At 36.8% G+C, this 27,764-nt stretch overlaps 1 protein-coding gene and 1 non-coding gene across 2 annotated transcripts; both read right to left on the bottom strand.

Annotated features, from left to right (window-relative positions):
* Positions 1-27,764, bottom strand: LOC107768913 (tropinone reductase 1). The gene is made up of 6 exons (XM_016588086.2): positions 27,588-27,764; positions 26,590-26,797; positions 25,718-25,934; positions 24,631-24,644; positions 22,531-22,632; positions 1-232 (listed from the first exon to the last, which is right to left on the bottom strand). Exons 1-6 carry the CDS (start codon positions 27,692-27,694, stop codon positions 53-55), a joined length of 828 nt encoding a protein of 275 aa, XP_016443572.1. The 5' UTR covers positions 27,695-27,764; the 3' UTR covers positions 1-52.
* LOC142178692 (small nucleolar RNA R71) lies at positions 2,611-2,717 on the bottom strand. Its single transcript, XR_012706958.1, has one exon. It is a non-coding gene; the product is annotated as a small nucleolar RNA R71 (small nucleolar RNA).

Raw genomic sequence — 27,764 nt, 5'->3', positions numbered from 1 at the left:
TAATATTTAAAATATCCATTTAAATTATTGTTCAAAAGATTACAATGTCCAATTAAAACCCACCATTAGCAGTGAATCCACAATCAGCCCATATGATCTGGCCCGTAATGTAAGAAGCAGCAGGGAAGCAAAGGAAAGTTATTAGTGCAGATATCTCTTCGGGCTTTCCAGCCCGGCCCATTGGAGTTCTGACAATAAAATGGTCTATTTCTTCCCTTTGACGAGGATTTCTCTGCAATCCTTGAGATTATTAGAAAAAGTAGACAAATAAAACATAGTTATATCATTCTTCTAATTTATAATGATCAGATACAGTTTCTTCTAGTTTAAATTAAAAAAATTATACCAGCATCCACACTGAGGCTTATGATAATAATGTAAATAGGGAGCAAATTTGGTAGGAAAATGCATAAATAAAAAACTAAAAATATCAAAAATGTTATAAAAATATACCTCAAAGTAACAATATAAAATAAGGAAAAACAAGCTAAGAGATATATAGAGAAAGAGAGAAGAGATTTTCTTTTTCAATTGTGTGTATTTTCCTATCTATTACAAGGTCTTTATATAGGCATGAAAATTGAAGAATTACTATTGCAAAATATGTCATTGAACATGTCATTAAGCATTTGAGAGTAATATCATGGAGGAGGTTATAGAGTTACAATCATAACTCCATAATTATTAGAGTATTGGGAGTTATGGAGATAATGGAGAAGAGTAGACATCCACAATAATTCAATTTTCTTATAACAAAAAAGAAATTAAATAAGAGAAGGGGAGTCTTGGAGCAACATAATTATGTCTTCGTGTGACTTATAAGTTACGAGTTCGAGCCGTGTAAGCAACCACTGATACCTGTATTAGGGTAGGTTGCTTCCATCACACACACCCTTAGGTGTATCTTGTCCCCGGACCATATGTGAATAAGGAATGCTTCGTGTAATAAGCTGCTGATGTTTGACCAAAATGCTATAATTTTAGTATATTACTCGCCTACATTTTGTTGGTTTAGTGATTAATTGTGTGATATTTGAGCTAAATTGTGTTGTTTTATGTGAAGGGGCATTAAGAGAAAGAGTCGAATGAAAGTTGCACTAAAAGAGGACAAAAATGCAAAAAAAAAGAGCACAAAATCATCAAGTACCCAAATAGTGCTACAGACCAAGTAAAGCCAGCTTTATAGCCTGCCTTACCGTGCTACAGACTAAGTAAAGCTAGCTCTATAGCCAGCTTGACCGCGCTATAGGCCAGACGTAGCCTACACTGTAGTCAGGCTGACTGCGCTATAATCATGGCCTCGCAAGGTCTATAGCACGGTGATTAAAAGTTGCGGGGTTAAAAGACTCTTACCCGGATTTTGACTCAAGTATTTCGACCCTAACATATAAATACTCCCCAAAAGAGTAGAGAAAGGGTTGGACACTATTTTGGAGAAGAAAAAGGCTATAGAGTATCGTGGAGCAAGAATCAAACGAGTTTTTCCTCCGTTTATCTTTTTTACTTTGTAGTTTAATGTCTTTGAACATCATGATGATTGTTGGTACATTTATGAGTAGCTAAACTCTCTAATATAGAGTTTGATGGAACCTATTGGAGGATGATTTTCTATTACGTTTAATAGAAATTAGCCTTAGATTTTTCTCTACTTGTTCAACTGCGTTTTCATTGTTGTTGATTGCAGAGCTCTTAATTACTTGTGCCTATTTAGTTTGTATTGCTTGGAAAAGGGTATACATTTAGGTAGTTGTTGAACAACATCACCCGTAACGTATATGAGGAATCAATACGAAAGGTTTAAAATTGGGATTAGGAATAGCTAAACCTTTACGCGATCATAGTGAGCGGTAAATTAGTATCAGCTGCCGTGGTTCGGAAGAATACATCTAGTAAATTGTGGTAGTTACTTGAAAGAGAATTACGACACCCAAAGTACTCACGATCGGTAGAGGACACTTAGGCAAATTTAAAAAAATATAACGGGGAGGATTCCGACAATAGGGAAAATCATAACCCTAGACTTTTCCAAATCTTGTCCACAATGTTTGCTCTGCTAGTTATAAATTACTGCATTTTAATTACCTTGATCTTAGTTAGTAAACATTCAAATCGTTATTTAATATTTCTGAAGGTTGATTACTTGAATTCATGCGAAACTAGTGGTTGTAATTAGTAGGTTAATTACCTGTGGGATTCGATTCCGGACTTGTAAATCGGATTATATATGCAATGGCCGCTATATCTCTTGGGAGGCATAGTTGGGCATGATCAAATTTTGGTACCGTTACCGGAAAATTAACGGTGTTATTAATTACGGCTAAAAATATTGTTAGAATTCTTAATTTAGTCAGCTTTCTCGACTTGAAATTCATTATATTGAAACTCTAATGTTTGTAGTCTTGTGTGTTACATGTGCATGACTAGAAACTCCTCAAGAACTATTGAATTGTACGAAACATTACCGGACCCTGAGAAAGTTTTCAAGGCACTAAATCGAGCTAACAAGAGGCTTAGACTTGGCTCAAATCGCTCCGCATAAACTCCATCACTACTTGGGAGGAAATAGTCAAGCAGTCTTTGAACAAATTCTACCCACCCAATAAGACTTCCAAGCAAGTTGATGAGATATTGAGCTTCAGGCAGAAACCAACTGAAACACTGCAAGAAACGTGGGAGAGGTTCAATGGGATGTTGGTCAAGTGTCCACACCATGGCATTCCTGATCAGTGTTGGGGCAAAGGTTATACATGGGATTGACAGACATCTTGAACGCCAATATTGATGCTTCAGCAAGTGGAGCATTTTTTAGCAAATCAGTCAGAGAATGTAAGGTCTTACTTAATAAAATGGCTCAAAACTAAGGATGGATGACAAGAGACTCTACAATCACTCATGTCGTTCACTCTGTGGCTCTAGACCCAAACAACTCCATGGCTATGAATATGGCTACTATGATGACGCAATTGAGTATCCTAACCAAAAAGATTGATGAGTAAGGCCAAAAGCAGGTGCACATAGTTGACACGACAAATGGAGGATTATGCACGCCATGCATTAATCAGCTATATATGTGCATGCGGATTGGTGAGAGTGACAATTAGAACTATTAAGAGAATATAAACTATGTGGGCAACTATGGAGGCCAGAGAAAAGGTGGTCAGACTTGGGGACAACAAAATCAACAATAGAGGCCAGCGTAGCAGCAGTACAACTAATAATCCTGGAGCTGCACGACCACAAGGTCAGGTTGTGCCTTATCAAAGGCAACAAAGGTATAATCAGCAGAATCAACAATTAGCTTATCAACAACCTCAATAGCAACAGATAGTGCGACAAGATGATGGGTTGTTTGAAATTAAAGGAATGCTACAACAACTCATTGGGTCCAGCGGAAAAATGGAAGAAAAGGTCCCCCAGATACAAGAAAAGGTAGTATCATACGACTCAGCTATCAAGGGCATTGAGATTCAACTAGGGCAAATATCCATGGCCCTTAACAATCTACCTCAAGGGACGTTACCTGCAGACACACATGTTAACCCGAAAGAGCAGGGCCCGAAGCAGCTGATGGTTGTGAGTCTGAGAAATGATAGAGATCTTGATTTAGAGCAAGAAATCGCTCGCGAGAGCCGACCAACTGAGATACTCGTGCCAGTGCCAATTGAGGTAGATGAGTCAACTGAGCTAATAGAAGTAAGAGTGTAGCCAACTCAGGAGTAACTAAGCAAAGAGAAAGAGGTTGCAAAGGATACTGAGAAACTGCAAGAGAATGCATTAGACAAAGTGCTTGAACACGATCTAACTCAAGTCACAGAAAAGAAGAGACCGCCAACACCCTTCCCGCATAGGTTATCCAATTATCAGAAGGATGAGCAGTATAAGAAATTCATGAAGATGTTGCAAAAGATTCAGGTGAACATTCCACTGATTGATTTCTTGAGGGAGATGCCCGGTTATGAAAAAATGATGAAGGACTTGATGTCTTGCAAGTTTGACTTTCAAGACTTGGCAATTGTGACACTGACTCAGACCTTCAGTGCTGTCATGACAAGACCTATAGCTGAGAAGCTATCTGACCCAAGGAGTTTCACAATTCCGCACACCATAAGCAGCTATGCTTTTGCCAAAACATTGTATGATTTGGGGGCGAGCATAAACTTTATGTCCCTTGGCTATCTATAAAAGGATAGGCATTGGAATGGCAAGACCCGCATCCATGTTACTACAACTAGCCGACCAAACGGTGAAGAGGCCATCAAATATACTTGATGATGTACTTGTGCAGGTTGGAAAGTTTGTGTTTCCGGTAGATTTTGTCATTCTAGACTGCCAAGTTGATGAAGCGATTCCCATAATTTTGGGAAGGCTATTCTTGGACAGAGAGAGAGAGAGAGAGAGAGAGAGAGAGAGAGAGAGAGAGAGAGAGAGCTTTGATTTATTCTGAACCTGGGGAGCTAAAGAAGAGATTGAACGATAAAGAAATAACGTTTAATGTACAGAAGTCTATGCGGTGACCTAGTGAGTTTGCTAATTGCTATCTGATCGAAGATGTGGATGTGATTCTGAAGGAGGAAGATGAGGCACTGAATGTAAAAGACCCCCTATCAGCCTGCCTGATGAACTGAGAAGAGGTAGATGGTGAGGACTTAGCGGAGTGGTTTTTGGCCCTTGAGGGCGAAGGATACTGGAAAAAAGAGCTCGAATTCGAGCCTTTACACTTAGAAGAAAGAAAGACCCCTCTAGCTAAGCCATAAATTGAAGAGCCACCACAGTTGGAGCTAAAGTCGTTACCGTCTCACCTCAGGTATGTTTTCTTGGGACCTAGCTCGATATTACCTATTATTATCTCATCTGATTTGTTAAATGTACAGGTAGAACAACTTTGCAAGTTCTGAAGGAGTGCAAGACTGCAATTGTGTGGACCATTGTACACATAAAGGGAATCAACCTAACATTTTGTATGCATAAGATTCTACTGGAAGATGGGCACAAACCTTCTAGAGTATATCAAAGAAGGTTGAACCCCAACATGAAGTGGTGAAGAAAGAAGTGATCAAGTGGTTAGATAAAGGAATCATCTTCCCCATCTCTGATAGCAACTGGGTTAGCCCTCTTCAGTATGTGCCAAAGAAGGGTGGAATGACTGTAGTGCAAAATGAGAACAATGAGTTTAACTCAACAAGAACAGTCAAGGGATGGCGAATCTGCATGTATCATAGAAGATCGAATAAGGCCACCCGAAAAGACCACTTTCCGCTGCCATTCATTTATCATATGCTAGATTGATTGGCGGGGAGGTCCCACTTTTGCTTCATGGATAGATACTCGAGGTGTAACCATATCTCTATAGCCCCAGAGGATAGAGAGAAAACGGCATTCACTTGTCCGTATGACATCTATGTTTTCCATAGAGTGTCGTTTGGCCTATGTATCGCACTTGCCATATTCCAAAGATGCATGATGGCCATTTTCATAGATATGGTAGAGGAAATAATAAAGGTTTTCATGGATAACTTCTCAGTGGTGGGGAACTCATTTGATGATTGTTGTATGAACTTGAAAAGAGTATTGAAGAGTTTTATGAAGACCAATCTGGTACTGAACTGGGAAAAGTGACATTTCATGGTACATGAATGTATAGTCTTGGGACACCTAGTGTCAAGTAAGGGCATTGAGAAGGACCATGATAAGGTTGATATAATTGAGCAGTTTCATCCACCCAATTTCATTAAGGACATAAGAAGTTTCCTTGTCATGACGGCTTCTACATGCAGTTTATAAAAGATTTTTCCAAAATTGCTAACCCTTTGTGTAAATTGCTTGAAAAAGATCACCCCTTTTGTTTTCTGATCACTGCATGGTAGCTTTTGAGGAGTTGAAGAAGAGACTGGTGACTGCACCAATCATAGTGGCACCTGACTGGGAACAACCTTTTGAGCTGATGTGCGATGCAAACAACTATGATGTGGAAGCAGTTCTAGGGCTGAGAAAAGATAGAGTCATGCATCCAATCTACTTGTAACGACCCGACTGGTCATTTTAAGAATTAATGTCCCGTTCAGTGGCTTAAGATCTCGAGCAGCTTCGTATTATGTGTTATGACTTGCGTGTATGGTCGAGTTCGGGTTTCAGATGATTTGGGATTTGGAAGAAAGATTCTTGTTTTAGAAGCTTAAGCGGTAATAGTTTAACGTAATTTGACTTTTGTATAGATGACTCTGAAATAGCATTTTGATGATTCTAATAGCTTCGTATGGTGATTTTGGCCTTATGCGTGCGTCCAGATTTAGATTTGGAGGTCCATAGGGTAATTTGAAGTATTTCGGCAAAAATTGGAAAGTCGAAGTTTTGGAAGGTTGAGAGGTTTGACCGAGAGTTGACTTTGGTGATATTGGGGTTGGAATGTGATTCTGAGAGTTAGATTAGCTTCGTTATTGTAATAACCCGACCGATTATTTTGAGTATTACAACCATGTTCCCCCATTTACTGCTTATCGTGTGTTCAATTATAATTATGTGACTCATCGGAGAGAGTTCAGAATGAATTTGAACACTTAGTTCCAAGATTTAAAGCTTAAGTTGAAATAGTTGATCGGATGTTGACTATGTGTAAACGACCCCGGAATAGAGTTTTGATAATTACAATAGCTTCGTATGGTGATTTTGGACTTAGGAGCGTGTCCGAAAAATTATTGAAAGTCCATAGTTAAATTAGGCTTGAATTGCCTAAAATAAAAATTTAAGTTTGGAAGTATGACTGGGGAATTGACTTTTTGATATTGGGGTCGGAATTCGATTCTGGAAATTTGAATAGTTCTGTTATGTCATTTATGACTTGCGTGCAAAATTTGAGGTCAATCGGACTTGATTTGATAGGTTTCGGCATCGAATGAGAAGTTGAAAATTCTTAGTTTCATTAAGCTTGAATTGGGGTATGATTCATGGTTTTAGCGTTGTTTGATGCGATTTAGAGGTTCGACTAAGTTCGTATGATGTTTTAGGATTGGTTGGTGTATTTGGTTGAGGTCCCGGGAGTTTCGGGTGAGTTTCGGATGATTAACAGATCAAATTCGGACCTAAGGGAATACTGGAATTTTTATGTTGCTGGTGTCTTCGCACCTGCGCATGAGTGACTGCAGGCGTGAAAATTGGTCGCAGAAGTGACCTGGGAAGGCTAGCTGGGAGGCATTGCAGAAGCGGCCCAACTCGCGCAGAAGCCCGACTGCAGATGTGGTTTGGGCATCGCAGAAGCGACCACTGTTGGCCAAGGATAACTCGTAGATGCGAGCTACTTCCGTAGAAGCGGAGGCCGCAGGTGCGACTATGCGATCGCAAATGCAGAAGACGCTAGGCAGAAGCTTTAAGTTCGGGGATTCGCTATTTTAGCCTTTTTCGGATTTTGGAGCTCGGTTTGGGCGACTTTAGAGAGGAAGTTTTCCACACAACTTGGGGTAAGTGTTATTGACTCACTTGTGATTATATTTCACGGACTAATCTTCATTTTTGGCGTATGATTATCGAATTTTCAAGAGAAATCGAAGGAAATTTCTATAATTTCATAAAACGAATTTTTGAGTTTTGAATACCGATTCAGAGTAGAATTTGAGTGAAATTTGTATGGTTGAACTCATAATTGAATGGGTTGTCAAATTTTATAAGTTTCGTCGGATTTCGAGACGTGGGCCCCACTGCCGACTTTACAAGCGGAGTTAAGAATTTTTATAAATTGTTAAATTGTAAGTATTGGAGTATATTTTGATTAATTTGCACGTTGTTTGAATAGATACAAATCGTTTGGCTTGAGTTGAGGCGATAGGAAGTCGTATGGAGGTCGATATGCATGGAATGGAATTTTCGGAGTATTGTTTAGCTTGGTCGACATCGGATTCGGCTTGTACGAGGTAAGTAACTCTTCTAATCTTGGAGCTGAGGGTTTGAACCCTGATTATACGTGTTATGTGTTTAGTGTTGAGGTGACGCACATACTAGGTGACGGGCTTGTGGGCGTGCACCGTGTGAACTGTGACTCCGTTATTCCTGTGGTACTGTGTAGTTACCTGAATTTATCTGTAATCATGAAATCTCTACGTACTAGAGTTATCGAGTTGTGATTCATGTTAGAAACCATGTCTTGGCTACATGTTTATTCTGTTGGGACCTATTGAGGTTGTTACTGTTGTTGAGTTATTTTCTTACATTGCAATTTCATACTCAGTCATGTTCATTCATTTCATATTATATCTCAGTCTTTGTTGCTACATATTAACACATCATATCATCATTCTGGGCTGATTTTTCATGACATTGTGAGCCCGAAAAACTGGAGAGATTGATGACTGATTGAGGCCGAGAGCCTGATGGTGAGGATAATTATGGGATCGGGTTGCGCACCGTAACATGTTTTATTGATCTATGCCATGATTGGCTTGTTATAACGCTTGGACTGAAGGATCCCCTCTGGACTCTGTACACACCCCAATGAGTGCATGTACCTACTGAGTGCGAGTGCCGAGCGATTGAGAAAATTGAGTGACCGTGAGAATTGAGTGACTGGGAGGACTGAGTGACTATGGTGACTGAGTGATGGGGAGTACTGAGTGAATTGATAATCTGAGAGTATGCATATGGTTTTATCACTGAGATACATTACATTGACATGCACACATGATATACAAGCATGTAGATGTATTTTCCTCATGTTGTACGGTATCACGTCATTCATGACTTCTCACACATATTGGCATATGGGCATAGTGATGCATTTTCTACTGGCTATCTGGAAAGAAAATGAAACATCTTATTTATTGTGGAAAGGATTTTTGGGAAAATTACTGTTTTCAAACTTACTCATATTTTTTGGCAATTTCGGTAAAAGACTTGAGTTTTCACTCATACACTTGAAAGACAGAACTATTTTCAGAAATCATGATTAAGCTGAGCATTTTATCTCTGAGTTACTTCTTTTATTACTTTCTTTACGTTGTTATGGACTGTTGTTGGATATTGGTGTTGGACCCGACCTTTGTTCCAGCTCGTCACTACTTTCAACATAAGGTTAGGTTTATTACTTATTGAGTACATGGGGTCAGTTGTACTCATACTATACTTCTGCACCTTGCATGCAAATATTGGATGCTGATATTGCTGTGATCGACGAGAGCGGGATTTAAAGATGTACCTGTGTTTCGGTCATAGCTGCCTTTTGTTCATGGTAGCCCTTAGATTTATAAAAATATGTTTATGTACATTTCGAACAGATGATGTATTTATTTCATACCAGCTTGTAAATTCTAATCTTAGAAGCTCATGATTTGTACTACCAGTCCTTGGGGAGTGTATTAGAGTCAGTTAAATATTAATTGAATTGAATAGTTTTTAATTGGCTTACCTGACGGGTTGGGTTAGGTGCCATCGCGACTAGGTGGATTTTGGGTCGTGACAGTTATGTCATTTGGAACTTGCATGCAAAATTTGACGTCATTTCGGGTTGATTTAAAATGTTTCGGTACGCGTTTTGGAAGTTTTAATATTTGCAAATTCATAAGTTCGATTCGTGGTGCGATTCATTGTTCCGACATTATTTTATATGATTTGAGACATCGAGCGGGTCCGTGTTATATAACGGAACTTGTTGGTATGTTTCAATGGGGACCAGTGGGCCTCGGGCTTGTTTCGGATGAACTACAAGCCATTTTCTCATGTTTTGGATGGCTGTTCTCATATCTGGTATCCCATTCTACGCAATCGCAAAGTTCAAGTCGTTTTCGCGTAGGTTGTGCTGGACTGACCTTTTTCCTTCTTTATCGTATTGTGAGGTTCGCGATAGCGTAAGTGTGAGTTTTGTTTCTTCGCGTTCGCATGGGCAGTTCTGCGTTCGCATAGCACAGCTCAACAGCTGGTATATTTTCTCTTTCGCGATCGCAAATTCTGGTCCGCGATCGCGATGTATAAATCGTTGGGCAGCAGAATATATTTTCAAAATCGTGGGTTTTGTCTATTTTTCATCTTTTAAGTTAGAGACCTCGGATTTGAACGATATTTTAGGGATTCTTCACGTGGTTGATTTGGGTAAGTGATCTTTACCTAGTTTTGGTTTTATTTCATGGTTTTATCTTTGTTTTCATCATTAAATTAGAGAATTAATATGGAAATTTGGGGAAATTTGTAAAATCTTTCAAAAGTGTAAAATGATGATTTGAAGGACGAATTTATGTCGGAATTTGATAATTTTGGTATGGTTCAACTCGTATCGGAATGGGTGTTCGGGTTTTGTGAATTTTATCGGGTTCCGAGGTGCGGGCCAAGGGGTTTACTTGTAGGTTGACTTTTTAGTTTTTGTTAAAGATTGAAGCTTTATTATCCGGAATTATTTTCTATGAGTTTTATTTATGATTTGGAGTTAATATTGTTAGATCTGAGTCGTCCAGAGGGTGTTTCACTCGAGAAGGTCATTTTAGAGTATCGATCTACCTTCTTTGAGATAAGTATCTTGCCTAACTTTATGTGGGGGAACTACCCCTTAGGATTTATCTCTTTGGTGCTAATTTGTGTCATGTGAAGGCCGTATACGCGAGGTGACGAGGACGTGCTCGGGATTATTTGTGGAAATTTGACCGTTTAGGTCTCTAAGGTTCGTATGTCTATTAAACATGAAGTTGTTTTGTCATGTTAAATACCTCATTTACTAAATTCACCCTTACGTGTCTTAATTAAAATTAATTGCTTCATGTTCTACCCTTATTGTTGATTAAATTCTTGTGTGCCTTAACTGAAGTTATTGCCCATTTTTATCGTCATGCTATCATTTTCCGTAATTGCTTAACCTTAATTGAAATTATTATTATCTCTTCAATAATTGCTTAGCCTTAATTGAAGTTTGTTATCACTTTAATTGTTGATGTATTCTTATTTGGGGTCATTAATTCTTGCTATCTCTCTTGTTGTCGAATTGCACTTTCGTGGGATCATTGTTACACATTACCTCTCCCTTGTTGAACTATTCTTGTTGAGACTATTATTTCGCTGTTGTGTCTTTCTTTGTGAGTTCGTTCTTCCGTTTCTTTGTGTTATGAAGTTCTTGTGTTGATTTACTTGTTGTATGCTCGTGTTATTATTATTGTTGTTATTGTATTCGGTGTTGTTGAGCCGAGGGCTATGTGTGGTTGCAATATTGAAACTGTTTTGAGGAAATGTTGTGGCATGTGGCAACATATTGTGAAAATAATTTATTTGAGTTGTTATGTTTTTGGCATATGTGTTTTGTTGAGAGAATTGTTATGTAGTTTGCACGGGGTTTCTACCGTGCGATTGTTATTGTGTTTGCACGAGGTTTCTGCCGTGCTATTGTTATTGTGTTGCATGAGGTTTCTGTTGTGATGTTATTATTGATACGCATGCGGTGGTATAAAGTCTGGCTGTTGAAGCACATGCAGTGAGATAAGGTGGCCTTGAAACACGTGGCTAGTAGGGAAACTACTAGAAGTCATGCGGTGTGATAAGAGGGGCTAAAACGCGGGATGCTATTACTGGAAAAATGATTTTCAAAATTAAATATAAAGGCTCCTGCGGTGATATAAGGAAAATTGTGATTCATTTTACGATTTGAGACTACAAGGCGGTACCTCGAGAGGGCTCTGGTTGTCATTTCCCCTTTTTGTGCACTTGTCTTTGATTGTTGTTTTTCTTAGCTTACTACCAATTGTATCCTTCGTGATGCACTTTCTTGCTCAGTTCTATGTAGCTAATCTTGTTGTGCTGGTCGCTGCTTCAAACTTCATTCCTGCTTTTATTACACTGTACATTTTGTGGTGAACGTTTCTTAACTGCCATTCATTATCTCTACCCCTATTTGTTGACTGGATTTGTGGTAGAACACTTGCACAAGCATACAAGTAGTTAAATCACCCATATCGGTTTCAAAAGGTGAATCCTAACGTCATTAACCATTATACGTACTCTTGTCTACTTGCCTTATGTGTGAGGAATGTTCTATTGGTGTGTGAGACGTCCATGCGGATATGGGTCGTAATGTGGGCATAAGATGCCAAGGTATTAGGGTTCAAGAATTGGTACCCGTGAGCTGTGATTATGAGGTTCGGTACCTCGTGGAAATACTTGAACAAATCTGGTGTGAAAGCGGTTATTCTTATTGAGTTATTGCTCGTTTTTCCTTTATTTTGATTTTACTCGACTTAGACTGTGTCCATCTTACTCTACGACATTATTACCCGACTTCTTCCTGTTAAATATTGTTGTTATTGGTGTCTCGTTGCAAGTATTGTTTGGTATTCCTTATCTTGCTTAATTGTATATTAATATTGTTTTTCTCTATTAGTTCACCTTCACACTTGTTCAGGTTGTTTTGTCCGCTGGTGTCTTGACTGTCCCTCGTCACCGATCCACCCAGGTTAGTCTTGATACTTATTGGGTACCGCTGTGGTGTACTCATACTACGTTCCTATATATTTTCTGTGCAGATCCAGGTGCCACGGTTGTTGTTGATTATTAGCTGGTTGGTCGAGCTGTAGAGACTCAAGGTAAACATGCAGTCGCATTCGCAGGCCTCAGAGTCACCTTCTAATATTGTACATGTACTGTTTAATTCTATTCTGAACAGTTATATTTAGGGATTTTTCTAGCAAATTCAGTAGAGTTTATGACTTGTACTATCGATTTTGGGAATTGTAAGTTGTGTATAAAGATTTCTATTTTATATTTATCATTGACGATTGAATTCTTCTATTAATTTAGTAAGTGCTAGGCTTACCTAGTCTTAGAGACTAGGTGCCATCACGACATCCTACGGAGGGAACTTGGGGTCATGACACTACTATGCAAGTAGAACCTTGAGTGGTGCCCAACTGAATTACACAACGACAGAGAAAGAGATGCTAGCAGTGGTGTTCGCATTTGACAAATTCAAGTCATACATGATAGGTTCGAAGGTAATTGTGTATACTGACCATGCTGCTCTCATGTACCTAATTGACAAGAATGAGTCAAACCCACGCTTGATTCGATGGGTGCTATTGCTGCAAGAGTTCGACTTGGAAATTGGTGACCGAAAAGGAACGGAAAACCAAGTTGCTGATCATTTATCCAGGCTTGAAGGAGCTGAAAAGAGGGCTGAGGTGGAATAGATTATGGAGACTTTCCCAGATGAACAACTTTTACCAACGAGCCTTGAGGTTGCGCCATGGTATGCAGATATTGCAAACTACCTGGCGAGCGATATTGTTCCCTATGACTTGTCCTTTATGCAGAAGAAAATGTTCTTTCGTGATTGTCAGATGTATTTCTGGGATGAACCATATTTGTTTAGGATTTGTAGTGATAACATGATTCGGAGATATCCTTATATAGACCAAACTTCTGTTTTGCAGGCATGTCATGCTTCGCCTTATGGAGGCCATTTTGGAGGAGTAAGGACATCTGCTAAAGTGCTAGAGTCGGACTTTTATTGGCCGACGTTGTTTAAAGATGCACACTTTTAGGTAAAGAGTTGTGATGAGTGCCAACGGACGGGGAATATTTCCCGTCGACATAAGATGCCCATGAACCCAATTCAAGAGGTGGAAGTATTTGAGTAAGGGGAATCGATTTTATGTGACCATTTTTCAGCTCACATGGCAACAAGTACATACTGGTAGCGGTGGACTATGTCTCAAAATGGGAAGAAGCCGTGGCACTCCCAACAAATGATGCAAATGGAGTTATTGGTTTTATAAGAAAAAATATCTCACCCGATTTGGTACTCCAAGAGCGATCATCAGTTATGGAGGAACTCACTTCTGCAACCGAGCCTTCTCAAAGTTGTTGGAAAAATATGGAGTTCGCCACAAGTTTTCCACTCCGTATCACCCACAAACAAGTGGGTACGTGGAGGTGTCAAATAGAGAAATCAAGAGTGTTTGGACCAAAACTGTAAATGCTACACGGACTGATTGGGTGAGAAAATTGGATGATGTACTATAGGCTTACTGCACTGCATTCAAAAATCCGATTGGTATGTCACCATACAAATTGGTGTTTGGAAAGGCATGCCATTTACCGGTGGAGTTAGAGCATAGAGCCTTTTGGGCATTAAGGAAATTAAATCTTGACTAGGAGGCCGCTGGAACGAGTAGAGTCACAGAGCTGCACGAACCTGATGAGTTCTATTACCATGCTTTTGAGAGTACAAGGCTATATAAGGAGAGAATGAACATGATGCATGACAAAAATATTCTTGAGCGAAATTTTAAACCTGGAGATGTGGTATCGCTATACAATTCGATATTGAAGTTATTTCTGGGCAAGTTGAAGTCAACATGGTCAGGACCATTCTGTGTGGTAAAGATGCATCCCGCTGGAGCCGTAGAAAATGTTGTATCAGTGATTTACTTGAAGGAGCCTCAAGTGTTGAGTGAACCTTAAGTTTGATAGCATGTGTCGTGCCAAATCACGCGCTTTGTGGGAGGCAACCCATTGTAATGTTGTATTTATCATGTCGTGATGTTAACTAAGGCGCTCGTTGGGAGGCAACCCAATTCGTAGTTTATTTTAGCTTAACTAGAATTGTCTTTTTTTTTAGGCACTAACAAGTTTTTATTTAAGTCTTGGTGCTTGAACAGGTACTGGAGCACGTTGGGAGGTCATAACGCTTGGAGTAGTTTACAAGAAAATGAATGAAAACCATATGATTATGCCCCAAAGCTCTCCAAGCAGGTAAGAAGCGTGTTCTAAAGCGCCATGGATCTGGCTGCAGAACTGGCACCGCACACTCTGTAGCGCGCTCGATCTCGCAATGAGTCTGGCGCTGCGCAGCCTACACCTCGCTTGAGATCGCTGCCTGCCTCGCTTTTCCAGTGTTGTCTCTAGGCCAGGTATGTTGTAAATATTTTTTTTATAATCCCACCGGTTTAAAACACCACACACACACCTTAATTAAAACACAACACAACCGCCCAGTCCCCAGCCATTACAAACCTACTACCCTACCCTTGTTCTTCTAAACACCACACTGCTAGCCCCCACCCCGTTTCTCCTTCACTTTTCAAAGTCCTTCACAAAAAGAAACCCTACTGCCCGCCCTAATCCCCCCTCTCACTCACAAACTCCATAAAATTCATATATTTCTCCACTCATTCATTCACTAGCAACATCAATTGAAGAACAATCCCCCCTCCAAAGCATCTAAGGTACGATTTCTAACTCTTTTTTTGTCGAATTTAGAATTGGGTAAAGTAATGAAATCGAATAACTTTTGGGTATGTTCTTCATAGTAACACTATGCTTGTTTGTCCTAACCGCATAAACCCCATAAGAATGGTATTGTTGTTGTTTACAAGGGTGGTAGCACGAAGGTCCCAAGCCGATTTGAGAGGGTGAGGTAATCCCTCATTCCTACGAGCACTTCCATGGCACTAGTGCATGCTAAGTGTTTGTCAAAATGCCTCAAAGGCATTCTTTGTCCCCATTGGAGTCCGAGTCTCCGGGATTGTTATATTAGTGTTATGTCGTCTTGAACCACTTGAAATTTTAAGTGTGGGGTGGCTCACCAGAGCTGAGATGGTAGATATATGCATCAAAATTGTAGTAGACATCTTTGTGACATTGATTGACTCTCATGCAAAAATAAAGAGGTGATGTATGAGTAGCCTCAAAATTGTTGAACATCATGTGATGAACTCTTAAGTGTGGGGTGGTAAGACCATGTTTTGAATTGATTCAATGTTTCTAAGGTTGGCTAGTATCTACTTTTGTAGGCACAAATATTCCTCCTAAGAAGGACAACGGTAAAGAAAAGGGCAAGGCCACTGCTCATACCAAAGGCAAGGCTTCTTCCGCACCTCCACCGAAAAAGAGAAAAGGAGGGGAGGCCACTTCAAGTCAGGTTGAGGGATTGCAAGCAGCGGCAGCTATATCAGCCTCACACCCACAACCTTCAGGACAACGAGAATTTGGACTTAAGAGTATACCCCCATCGGTCAAGGATTGGTACAAGATTTGTCGGCCGAGACATATACACTTTGAGTCGGTTGTTCATGAGTGCCGTCTAAAAGTGAAGTATCAATCAATTTGGAAGGGTATTCATAATCTTGGATTGATCTAACTGTTTGGAAACACTGGGGATATCAATGTAAACCTTGTCCGTGAGTTTTACGCCGGATATGATCCAAATGATCCTGAGCAGCTAGTGCTTATTCGGGGGAGGGGGAGAGGGGGTTGATTGATTTTTATGCATCAGCTATATGCAATTACTTGGGAGATCCGGATGTTCCCCACGAGTCCCTGGATAATTTCATTGCCCGCCCAACATATCTGGTGCTAAGACACACTCTCTGTGGAGTCAATTCTGTGGTTGCTTGGATCGTGACAAGAAGACCCAACATCATAGGAAATTTCCAAAGAGAAAATTAAGCTGAAAGCTCAAGTGTGGTTGAAATTGATCGACACGCGGCTACTACCATGCAACCATGAGACTCTGATTAGCCGTGAAAGGGTCTGTCTGCTATACTTCCTAATGACTGGCCAGAAGGTGAATGTGGGCCAGTTGATACGCTACCAGATATCGCAGGTGAGAACAAGCAAGAGAATTGATAGATTGTCCTTCGGTAACATGCTGACTCAGTACCTGAGAAAAGAAGATGTGGATGAGGAGCGAGATTTTGATTTAGTCATTCCACCACCCCTTTGACTGACGACCATCACCAACATCCGGGCAAATGAGGAGAGTGATATGTCCTCACTGATAGGTACTGAGCGCAATGCTCGAGATGAAAACTTTATGGCCCATTTATATGGGATCATGGACTTGCAGCTTAGGATTGGAGGGAGGTCGACCACTATGGAGGAGAGGGCCATCTTGGAGGAGCATTTTTCGCTCAATACTCATGCCCAGCATCTGGTTGGGCTTAGTGATGGCCAGATACTCCCAGAGGATGAGTATGTCAACACGCAAGAGTGTTCCAAGGCCGAGCCAGAGCAGTCCTAGGAGGAGTAGGATGATAATGCTGATTAGGGAACAGAGGATGAAGAGTGGACAACTGCAGATGGGGCATTCGACGATGAAGGAGATGACGATGACTAATCATGGAGTTTTTCCTACCACCTTACTTGTTTTTATTAATTTGTATATGCACCGAGGACATTGCATGAATTAAGTATGGAGTGGGGGATTCTATATTCTCTGTGACATTAAATAATAGATAAAATAATTATTGCTTGTAAATATATATATATATATATATATATATATATATATATATATATATATAGTGAGTGAGTGAGAGAGAGAGAGAGAGAGAGAGAGAGAGAGAGAGAGAGAGAGAGAGAGAGATAAGATTAGAAATGATTGGACTTTTCCCGATGATGGATTTCCTAGGCAGTTTTTTTGAGGGATTAAAGTCTAACCAAAAACACAAAAAAATTGAAAAACAGAAAAATCCAAAAATATGTCTTTTTATTATTTTAGGTAGTAATAATCCCTCGTGATTTTTATTTGTGCCTCGGTTCTTTTCGACGGGATGTAGTTGAATCGGGTAGTAGTTGTTTTTTAATCTTTAGAGTAGAGTAGGATTTAGGGAATAAAAGGATAGAAAAAATGAGATTTGCTAGGTGCCCTTGACTAGTTTGATAGTAGCATATTTAGTCTCTAACATGTGTAGTACCTTCCCTAAAGTTTGAAAATGCTTATGATGACTTGTTGAGTAGATAACATGTTTATTAATGCCTATATCTCATTTTCTCATCTTGTGTCACTTTGTGCTTGATGCTTAAAATTTTATGGTTCCGTAAATACTTGCAATTGTTTGAGAATTGGAATGGAACAGTCCTTAGTGAGTCATGTGGCATGTGTGGTGAGAAATTGTATAGCTTGTGTCATTGCATTAGAGTCTAGAACTTGCCCGGCATTTGAGTTGAAGCAAAAATTTAGGTTTTGCTCGGTTTGAAAAATAATTTTAGGCTTTCTTTGATCTTTTTGAGCTTAATGCTTACCACAAATAAAAATTATCCCTAATCAATCCTAAAATAATTAATGAGGGAACTTGGATGACTTTTGAGTGGAACCAATGAAGAAAGGTGTACTTGTATTGTAAGGGATACACCACTAGCAGGAATGGTAAAAACAAAAAAAGGTAGTGTGGAAAAGAAGAAAAAAATATGTAGCAAAAGAAAATAAAAATATCTTGTCCTTTCTAGTGGATATGAATTAAAGTAGTGCTTAAAGAAAGAGAAAATATTTTCGGGGACGATATTGTTTGTGAAATTGAAGTTATGTTGAAGAAAAATGCGCTTAAGGTTAATTTTGTGATGTGTTAAAGTGCTTAGGAGAGTTAATCACTATTCCTAAATATATCCTACTCGTCCCTTAGTTCACATGATAACCATGAAAAAGTAATTGATTTTAGATCGAGCAAGCCTACATTAGTGGAGATTTACGTAAAGGGCAAGCCTATGGTACTTTGTGCATGCATGTGACTTCTTTGTGAGAGTGAGGAATTTTTTTGATTTATCTGAGTCCTTAAAATATATTTGAACATTTGATTCAAGTGTGTGGATTCGATTTATTATTTTATTCTTTTTGTGAGGGCACATGATTTCGCAAGGGATATGTGACGTTATTAGATGTCTCTGTGATGTTAAGTGTTCAAGCCATAGATGCATTGTGATACTGAGTCAGTTTGTAAGGCTAGGGTTGTTATAAACATATTGCCTTGTGTTGATTAAATTTTTGAAGTATGGCATAAATACTCCCCAAACGAGTTGAGAAAGGGTTTTGAACACTATTTTGGAGAAGAAAAAGGCTATAGAGTACTGTGGAGCAAAAATCAAACGAGTTTTCCCTCCGTCTCTTTACTTTGTAGTTTAATGTCTTTGAACATCATGATAATTGCTGATATATTTATGAGTAGCTAAACTCTCTAATCTAGGGTTTGATGGTACCTATTGGAGGATGATTTTCTATTACGTTTAATATAAATTAGCCTTTGATTTTTCTCTACTTGTTCAACTACGTTTTCATTGTTGTTGATTGAAGAACTCTCAATTGACTGTGCCTATTTAGTGTGTATTCCTTAGAAAGGGTACACATTTAGGTGGTTATTGAACATCACTCCTAACGTATATGAAGAATCAATACGAAAGGTTTAAAAGTGGGATTAGGAATAACGAAACCTTGGTGCGATCATAGTGAGCGGTAAATTAGTGCCAGCTAGCGTAGTTTGGAAGAATACGTCTAGTAAATTGTGGTAGTTACTCGGAAGAGAACTACGACACCCTAAGTACTTGGGATTCGATAAAGTATTCTGTTAGTTATAAATTACTGCATTTTAATTACTTTGATCTTAGTTAGTAAACATTCAAATCATTATTTAATATTTCTGAAGGCTGATTACTTGAATTCGTGCGAAACTAGTGGTTGTAATTAGTAGGTTAATTTCGTGTGAGATTCGTGTAACGACCCGGTCGGTCATTTCGAGAGTTATAGCCTCGTTTCCCTCATTTCTACTTATTTTTGTATTGTTCAGCTGTGTTGAGTTGTTTTGAATTGGTAGTTTGGATTCAGAGTTATTTTGGAGTGAAATGAGGCACTTAGACTCTAAATTAGAAAGCTAAGTAAGAAAAAGTCAACCGGAAGTTGACCTATTAGTAAATGAATTCGGATTGGGATTTTTATGATTCGGTTTACTTCGTTGGGTGATTTTAGACTTAGGAGTGTGTCCGGAATATAATTTGGAGGTCCGTGGTAGAATTAGGCTTGAATTGGCGAAAGTTAGAAATTTGGCAATTTTGGTCGGAAGTGAAAAATTAGGTATCAGGGTCGGAATGAAATTCCGGAAGTTGAGTAGGTTCGTAGTATCATTTTTGACGTGTGTGAAAAATTTGAGTTAATTCCGAGTTGATTTGATATGTTTCGGCGCGAGTTTTTGAAAGTCAAAAGTTTGAAAGTTCATTTAGTTTGATTTGAGGCGCGTTTCGTCGTTTAAATGTTGTTATGCATGATTAGAGTCCTTGAGTTGGTCTGTGTTATGTTATGGGACTTGTTAGTATATTCGTACGGGGTCCCGAGGAGCTCGGGTGAGTTTCGGATAGGTTTGGGTTGCGTTGCGCTCGTTTTTCTTATGTTTCGACGTCGTTTCTTCAAGTATAAATGGTACCACATTAAGCAAATGAGCTCCGATTTCTGCTTTGATTGAAGAATTAGATCAGTTATCGTAATTACGGAGCCATAGCCAAAAGAATCGTCGAATTTGGGCATCGTATGAGGAATTTATGGTCATTTTACTAAAATAATTGGGTTGCCAGTTTTTTGCAGATTAATTACGCAATTGCCACTGAATTCGTATTTAAAAATCTGCACGATTTGCAAAGATTAAAACCTACATATCTCCTTCATTATAAGGTCAAATTAAGTGATTCAAAATCCTAACTTGACTAAAATTTTACAAGGAATCCATTAGAGGCATAAAAGTGAGTTTCGGGATCATTTGGCATGAGAAACAAGGCAGAATAGCTGGTAGAAAAATATATAAAACGAGAGTTTGTTCATTCGGTCATATTTTGAGTTGGGGAGCTCGGATTTGGGCGATTGTGGGGGCGATATTTACCATAAGGACTGGGGTAAGTATTCTCTACTCAATTTTGGTTATATTTCATGAATCCATCTTTGTTTTTGGGATTTGATTGATGATTTCAAAGTGAAATTGAGGGAGTTAGGGTTTGAGTTTTGAAGAGTTTAAGTGAGGATTTGAGGGATCAAACGGAGTCCGATTTTGATGAATTTTATATGGTTAGACTCGGGAGAGGACGAGGTTTATTATTCTATTATTTTTGACTGATTTTGAGACGTGGGCCCGAGGGCCGGGTTTTGGCCGATTTCGAATTTTTGGCATATTTATATAGTTTTTATTGTGGAATTCGATTCTTTAGACTATGTTGATAGTAGTATTATGATTTTTGGTTAGATTCGGAGCCTTTGGAGATTGAGTTTAGAGACGAGGGCATCCCGGAGTAGGATGTTACGTTGTTAAGGTAAGTAATAGTTTTAACTCTGGCTTTGAGGGTATAAACCCGGAGATTTGATATCACGTGATTGTTTGGAGGTGATACCCACGCTAGGTGACGAGCGTGTGGGTTCGCACCACGAGAGATTGAGACTTGGTTCGTCCCGTGATACCTCATAGCCATCATCTATGTTTATGTAGTTACTTGTTGTTGAACTTGTCTGCCTTCGTGTTAGAAATTATGCTTAAGCTTTATTCATGCTCACATTATTTGTACTGAGTCATAGAAGTTATTGTACATGTTTACCTCAGTCTCTATTATTTGCTAATATGTTGTGATACTTGATGTGGGCTGTGTTCCCTTGTTTGTTGATGATGGTGAGGCTAGTGAGGTACATGATTGAGCGAGGTCGAGAGCCTGGTTGTGAGAATATTAATACCATAGCGCGTGAGTTGTCCGCGTAGCACGTGAGTTGACCGTGCGGGTCCAGGTATTTATACCATAGCGTGTGAGTTGTCTGCATATCACGTGAGTTGTCTGTGCTTAGCGCTTGGGCTTTGGGAGCCCCTCCAGAGTTTGTACACACCCCCAGTGAGCGCAGAGTGTTGAGCGTTGAGTGCTGAGTGCGAGTGTTGAGTGATGGAGTGACATTGTTGTGAGGTTGCATTTACTTTTGTTGTTGCTGCATTTACCTGTTAATTTTTCTTGTAGTCTTACTGATTTATGAAATTACCTGTCTACTCCTGTTTGTACTTAAATTATGAAAATAAATAATTGGACTGTTTTACTTAGCTCGTCACTACTGCTCAGTTCTTTAGTTATTTCAGTTACTACTGAGTCGGTTGTACTCATACTACACCCTGCACTTTATGTGCAGATCTAGGTGAGTTATAGCGCGACGATCGTTGAGTTTAGGCCGACTATCTGTGGAGATTGCAAGGTAGTTGCTTGCGTCCGCTGGACCTTGTTACTCCTTTTGTCATTTCTTCTTTTGGACAATTAGACAGTTTATATATCTTAGTTTATAGTTTTAGACGCTCATGACTTAGTGACACCCCGATGTTTGGGGCTCGCTTCCGTATTTTTCTATATTATATTTAGAGTTGATTTAGTTTATGAAAAATTTAAATGTTGAAATATTCTATTAAATTCTTATAATCAGTTTAGTAGTAATATTTTGGGAAGTAGGCTTACCTTGTAACACGATAGGCGCCATCACGACCATGGTTAGATTTTGGGTCGTGACAATTCGACTCCGGACTTGTAAACCGGACTATATTTACAACGACCGCTAGACCTCTTGGGAGGCATAATTGGGTGTGATCAACTGCCCTTTTTTTGTTTTAAAGAAAATTATATAAGAAGAGCTTACCTTAAGAAAATTTAACCCAAATAGTCGTTCACCTAATATCTTAAATTTAAAATAGCTGGCGGATGTATAATATATATGTAATTCATATTTAATATATGTATAATCTATGTATACCGGCTATAAAAGATAAACATTAAATCTGAGAAGCTATTTGTGTAACAATCCCTTACCTTAATTGCTGTTTCAACAAGTGGGGTCATAATGATTCCTGGAGCAACCGAATTGACCCGAATATTGTCCTTGGCCCATTCACAAGCCAAACTCTTGGTCGTCTGATTTTATTGCTCCTATTCGGTTAAACAAAATAAAAAAAGGTTGTCACTAAATTGATATTTTCTCGTGATTAAATTATTCATTAGTTGAATATATTATGTAGAGTTTTTTAAATTTACGCATTTGTGTACGTGCTAAAATTTTCAGAAAGATTTTGTTTTGTCATATTCAGAAAATTAAAGTACAATACTCCAAATTATGATAGAAGACTGAACAAAAAATTGTTGATTTTAAAAACTGAAACAGAACGTTGTTCTTTTAGAGCAACTTCTTTCTAAACAAAATAAATTAATCATCATAAATTAATGGAGTCAAGTAACGACTAAACAAAAGAAATGAAGACAAATGAAAATTTTAAATGAAATATCTATTCAACTTCAATAACTGATTTTATTATATAAAGAAATGTGGCCTTATTCAAACTAAAAAATCAAAATGATGGTTAAAATCAGTGGCAGATCTAGATTAGATGCATGCGATGAGTGTTAGGGTTTATCATAATTTTTTTACTATATTTAGATTTTTTTTATTAAAGAAAATGCAGAATATTAACCATAATTAATATTAGTACTCGCGTGATACACACAGACAAACCATGTCAAATTATGATTGGGGTTATTTGAATTATGCGCAAATAACTTTAAAATATAAGTATTCCAGAAAAAATTTATATATATCATTAAATATTAATTAAGAAGCAGAACATGAAACTATTTCTCAAATCTCGTACTGGATAACTTGTTTTCTTTTTTATATTTGTAACAACCAACCCCTTGATTTTAGTACTTGCATTTTGTTTCAGTGTCTATTAAAGAATACTGAACATGTCATGGCGTGATATGTCTTGTTTGAGCATATTAGATCATATTATTTGAGCAAAACTTTTACTATCACTTTGTTTTTCATCTCAAATTCAAATAAGTCTTATTCTTCTATATTTTTTCTACACAATTATGTATATATATTTTTCGTTGTTTATAAATATTGCATTATTCATTAATTGATATTATTATATTGTCATGTCATCTTTTATTAGCTTATCTGCTGACTTAATGTCTTGCTTTAATATATTTTTATGCTTTTATCCTCTTATTTGAAACTCTTTTACCATTTAAATCTATCAACAATATTTTTAAGTACAATATTATTTAATATATTTATTTTTAAATTAATTTAAAGTGTAAGTATTCTTGCACTATCTCTATTTTCCTCTTTATATATTCTCTTCCTTACTATGAAATTTTAATTGGTCTTTTACATAAATATTTTACCTATAATCAAAGTAATATTATATTTTTTTTAAATTGTAACCTTGAATTAGTCTAAAATATTAATACATAAGTTCTTTTATTATTATGTTTCAAGTTTATTGAGTTTTCTTATAATTAGTTTTTGTGTTACATGCAATTAAATGTTTTCTCTCTTTTAGTTTCAAATACAAATTTGACTTCTAATTTTAGTTTGTAAAATTATCTACATTAGATTTATTTTATATTTTTACATTTTTAGTTTTTTTATCAAATATATTTTTTTATCTAGTAAGACTTTAATTTTGTGGTCCTATCGATAGTTGAAACGTTCTCCTCATAAATTTATATAAGAACTTTCTAATCTCAATTTCAAATAGTCTTTGGCCCTTCCATCTAATATTAAAAGTTTAATTATTTTCCTTAATTTTACTTTATCTAATATAAGTATTATCATGTTTTCATGTGAATTTTCATTAACTTGCCACTTTATTTAATATCATCACTACTATTCTTTAATTTATAATATAGATAGATATGTAATTTTTTTAATCTTAAAATAAATATTTAGTTTATTTTAAAATATTACTGGGAATTCTTAAAATTGTTTAGTCTGTCAAAAATAATTTTAAGTACTGTATATTTACTTTGTTTCATTTTCTAAACTAATTTTTTGTATAAATATCCTCACATTATTAGTAATTTATTTCATTATTCAATATTTTTTATTTTGTATTTTGTCTATTATACTTGATTTATCTGGCCTTACCCACAACATGATCTTTCTTATCATAATAGACAAGAAAATTTTTCTCATCCATCCTTCTTTTTTTCTCTGTGATGAAATTTTTAATTTTTAGTTTCTCAATTTGTTTCTTATTTTTGCTATTATATTATTTAATACTTAACATATCGCAGTGTCATGTGGCTTTTTATTAGCTTATTTGACTTTAACATCCACTTCTATCATAATCATTTTAATATAATACATATAAAAATTAAAATTATTTCAATAGTAACTTTGACGCTATTTTGGACCACATTTTCAAAAAATTATCTTATGCTTTCAAACTTAAACTAAAGGCACTCAATTCAAATATTAATCATAGAGAATTATTTCTTATTTGTTTGGACACATTATATCTAATTATTTTTAAATATTTTTACTATTATTTTATTTTTGTAGGTAATATTCCTAAAATATAAAATTATGAAATAAAAGAAAACGGAGCATGTGGTTAGTGAATAATTATTGAAATAGGAATCTTTATTTTTTGGAAAGCTTTCAGAATATTTGTCTAAATGTGTTTAGATTATATCTTAAAAGTGCCAAGTGACATTTTCTCATAAGCCACTTGACTTAACTATCCCATGCTTCACTACTCTCCCTTTAATATAATATAAATTGATTTTACTTTTTCTAAAATAAAAATATAGATCTCTTCCATATTTGACAGGCCCCTTTTCTAGAGGAAAATATTGTGGAACTCTATAAATTGAGGATTCCTCTTTCACACAAAAATAAATACAACCTCCATAATGTAGCATTTAAGAGAGTCTTGTAAAGGGGAGACTATTTTCTCAAAAACTTTATTTTCTGTTATATTAGTAATGAATCATATGTAGGTTGATTGATCAAATTATGATAAATCTAGTTTAATATATTATTTTTTTATTGTCTGATTTATCATTGCTAAAATTTATTTTGTTATAAGCTTTCACATGGCGCCTTATTATTTCGATCCCAACAACAGGTTTGGCAAAACTCATTGTATCTAGTTAGAACTATATATGTGTGTGACAAAATTAGCACATATGTAAAGATACAAAAGATTACCTTTGGAAGCAGAATAAAGAGAAAGAGAAGGCAGTGCCGAAAAGCCAGCAATAGAAGAGAGAAAGATGACATTGCCATTTTCAGATGCCTTGAGCAAGGGATAAGCAAGTTGAGATAAGTGAAAACCAGCTTCGAAATTAGTTCCCATTACAATGTTGTAATCTTCTGCTGTGAAGTCTTTAGTTTCCTTATGTATCACAACCCCTGCGTTATTTACCTAACCATGAACAAATTAAATTAGTGTTGTAACTTTTTCAAAAGGAACTTTAACTTTTATAAATGGATAGTATAAATAATAATTTTTATATAATTAGATTATTAAATATTCATATACAGGTAACAGAAAATTTATTTGTGCCCGATATTTATAACAAACCACTAAATAAATGACTTGTAACTACTAAAGTTAACAATTATATTTGGTATAAATACCTGGTGCGAATAAGTATTTACATGTGTTATGAAAAGAAAGGCAATTAGAAACTTATTCTAACTACGCTGAGCGGGTAAAAACCCATTTCAATTAGGAGTACTGTATACGGTAAAATCATGTGCCCCCCGATTTTGCGGGCCCGAAGGCCCACCTACCCTCTAGATGACTTTAAAAAAATATGTATACGTATAATATATTTTTAAATAACAAGTATATATTTTGATTGGGAACCTAAAATTTAAATCTTAAGCAACTACATTCGTCGATTTAGGAAAGCAACGTTCAGCATTTACTCATTTTTATTTGATAGTGGTACCCCGCTACTTTTAAATCATCGGTCCGCGTCTGCTTGTAATTTGTTATTAAATGATATGCTAATGCAAAAATTTTATACACTATCAATACGTAAAAATTAAAATAGGTGGAATTAAAGTCTAACCAAAATATTGAGCTTTCCATTAAAAACATCTCCAACAGCCTGCATAAGATTCTCACGTTCAGTACACAACAATAGGTCGCACACAGAACCTTCTACTTTAAATCCCTTGTTTCTCCAAATCTCAAGGCATTCCTGCAATTCCTTTTCATTACGTGAACATGTATATACTCGTGCTCCAAGACCTGCCAATTCTTCCACTATTGCATACCTAAAATGCCAATAATACAAAATTAGAAGACATACCAGAGTAAAATATATACATATAATAAGATCGCATTCACTCTGAACTCGCTGATTCTATATTTTGGATTCGCCTCAGTATAGATATATAGTTCATAGCTAATAGATTTGTCACATCTTAACTTGCTGGAGAGGTGAGTTCTGCCTATATATTTTCATGGAAATTATAACGTCTATAAGGTTTGTATTTAATATGACAGAAATCATTTTTCAAGAAGATCGATCGTGCATTTGATGAGTTAGAGTAGAGTATCACTACACTTACTGATTTATGACAATAAGTGCAATACTAATAGTACCACTTGTATTTCTTAGAGGTTTTCAACTATAGAGATAAAATCATATATAACGTGAACTATAGCAGGTTTTGCAGGTTTAACTGACATCATCATTTCTTTCGACTCCAACAGTTAATACATAAAAAGAAAATTTTAAAATATATGATTATAATTAATAACATCATACTCATTCTGATCGATCACATTACTTACTCGGAATTCTACATGTATAAATTTGTCATAGGTATTAGTAAGAGCAGAGTTAGGAAAAATTACACTATATATATAAGGTTATAATTATATATTTTCTATATATATATATATTAAAATATAGTAGATGTTAATTAATAAATTCCCTTAGATTCTTCATGTATTTACTTTCTTATGTTTTTGAATTCCCTTAGTAAAAATTTTGGTTCGGTAGCCACTAACTACCTCTATAATTAAATGGAAGACTCAAGGGAAAATTTTCAAACTCACCCTATGCCTTTAGAGCCACCAGTAACGAGGGCTGTTTTGCCTTTGAGACTCCATCTTCCTTCTTCTTCTCCATTGTTGTCATTCTTGTTAGCTTTTGAATCTTCCATTTTTGGTTTCTTAATTGGTATTTTTCTTGAAATGCTCAAAGTGAGAATTTAAGTCTCCAGATTGCTACAA

The sequence above is a fragment of the Nicotiana tabacum genome, chromosome 24 (genome assembly GCF_000715075.1).
Source record: "Nicotiana tabacum cultivar K326 chromosome 24, ASM71507v2, whole genome shotgun sequence".
NCBI classification, from domain to species: domain Eukaryota; kingdom Viridiplantae; phylum Streptophyta; class Magnoliopsida; order Solanales; family Solanaceae; genus Nicotiana; species Nicotiana tabacum.
Note: the sequence above shows the minus strand (reverse complement) of the source record. Positions and strands in the feature narration are given on the sequence as shown.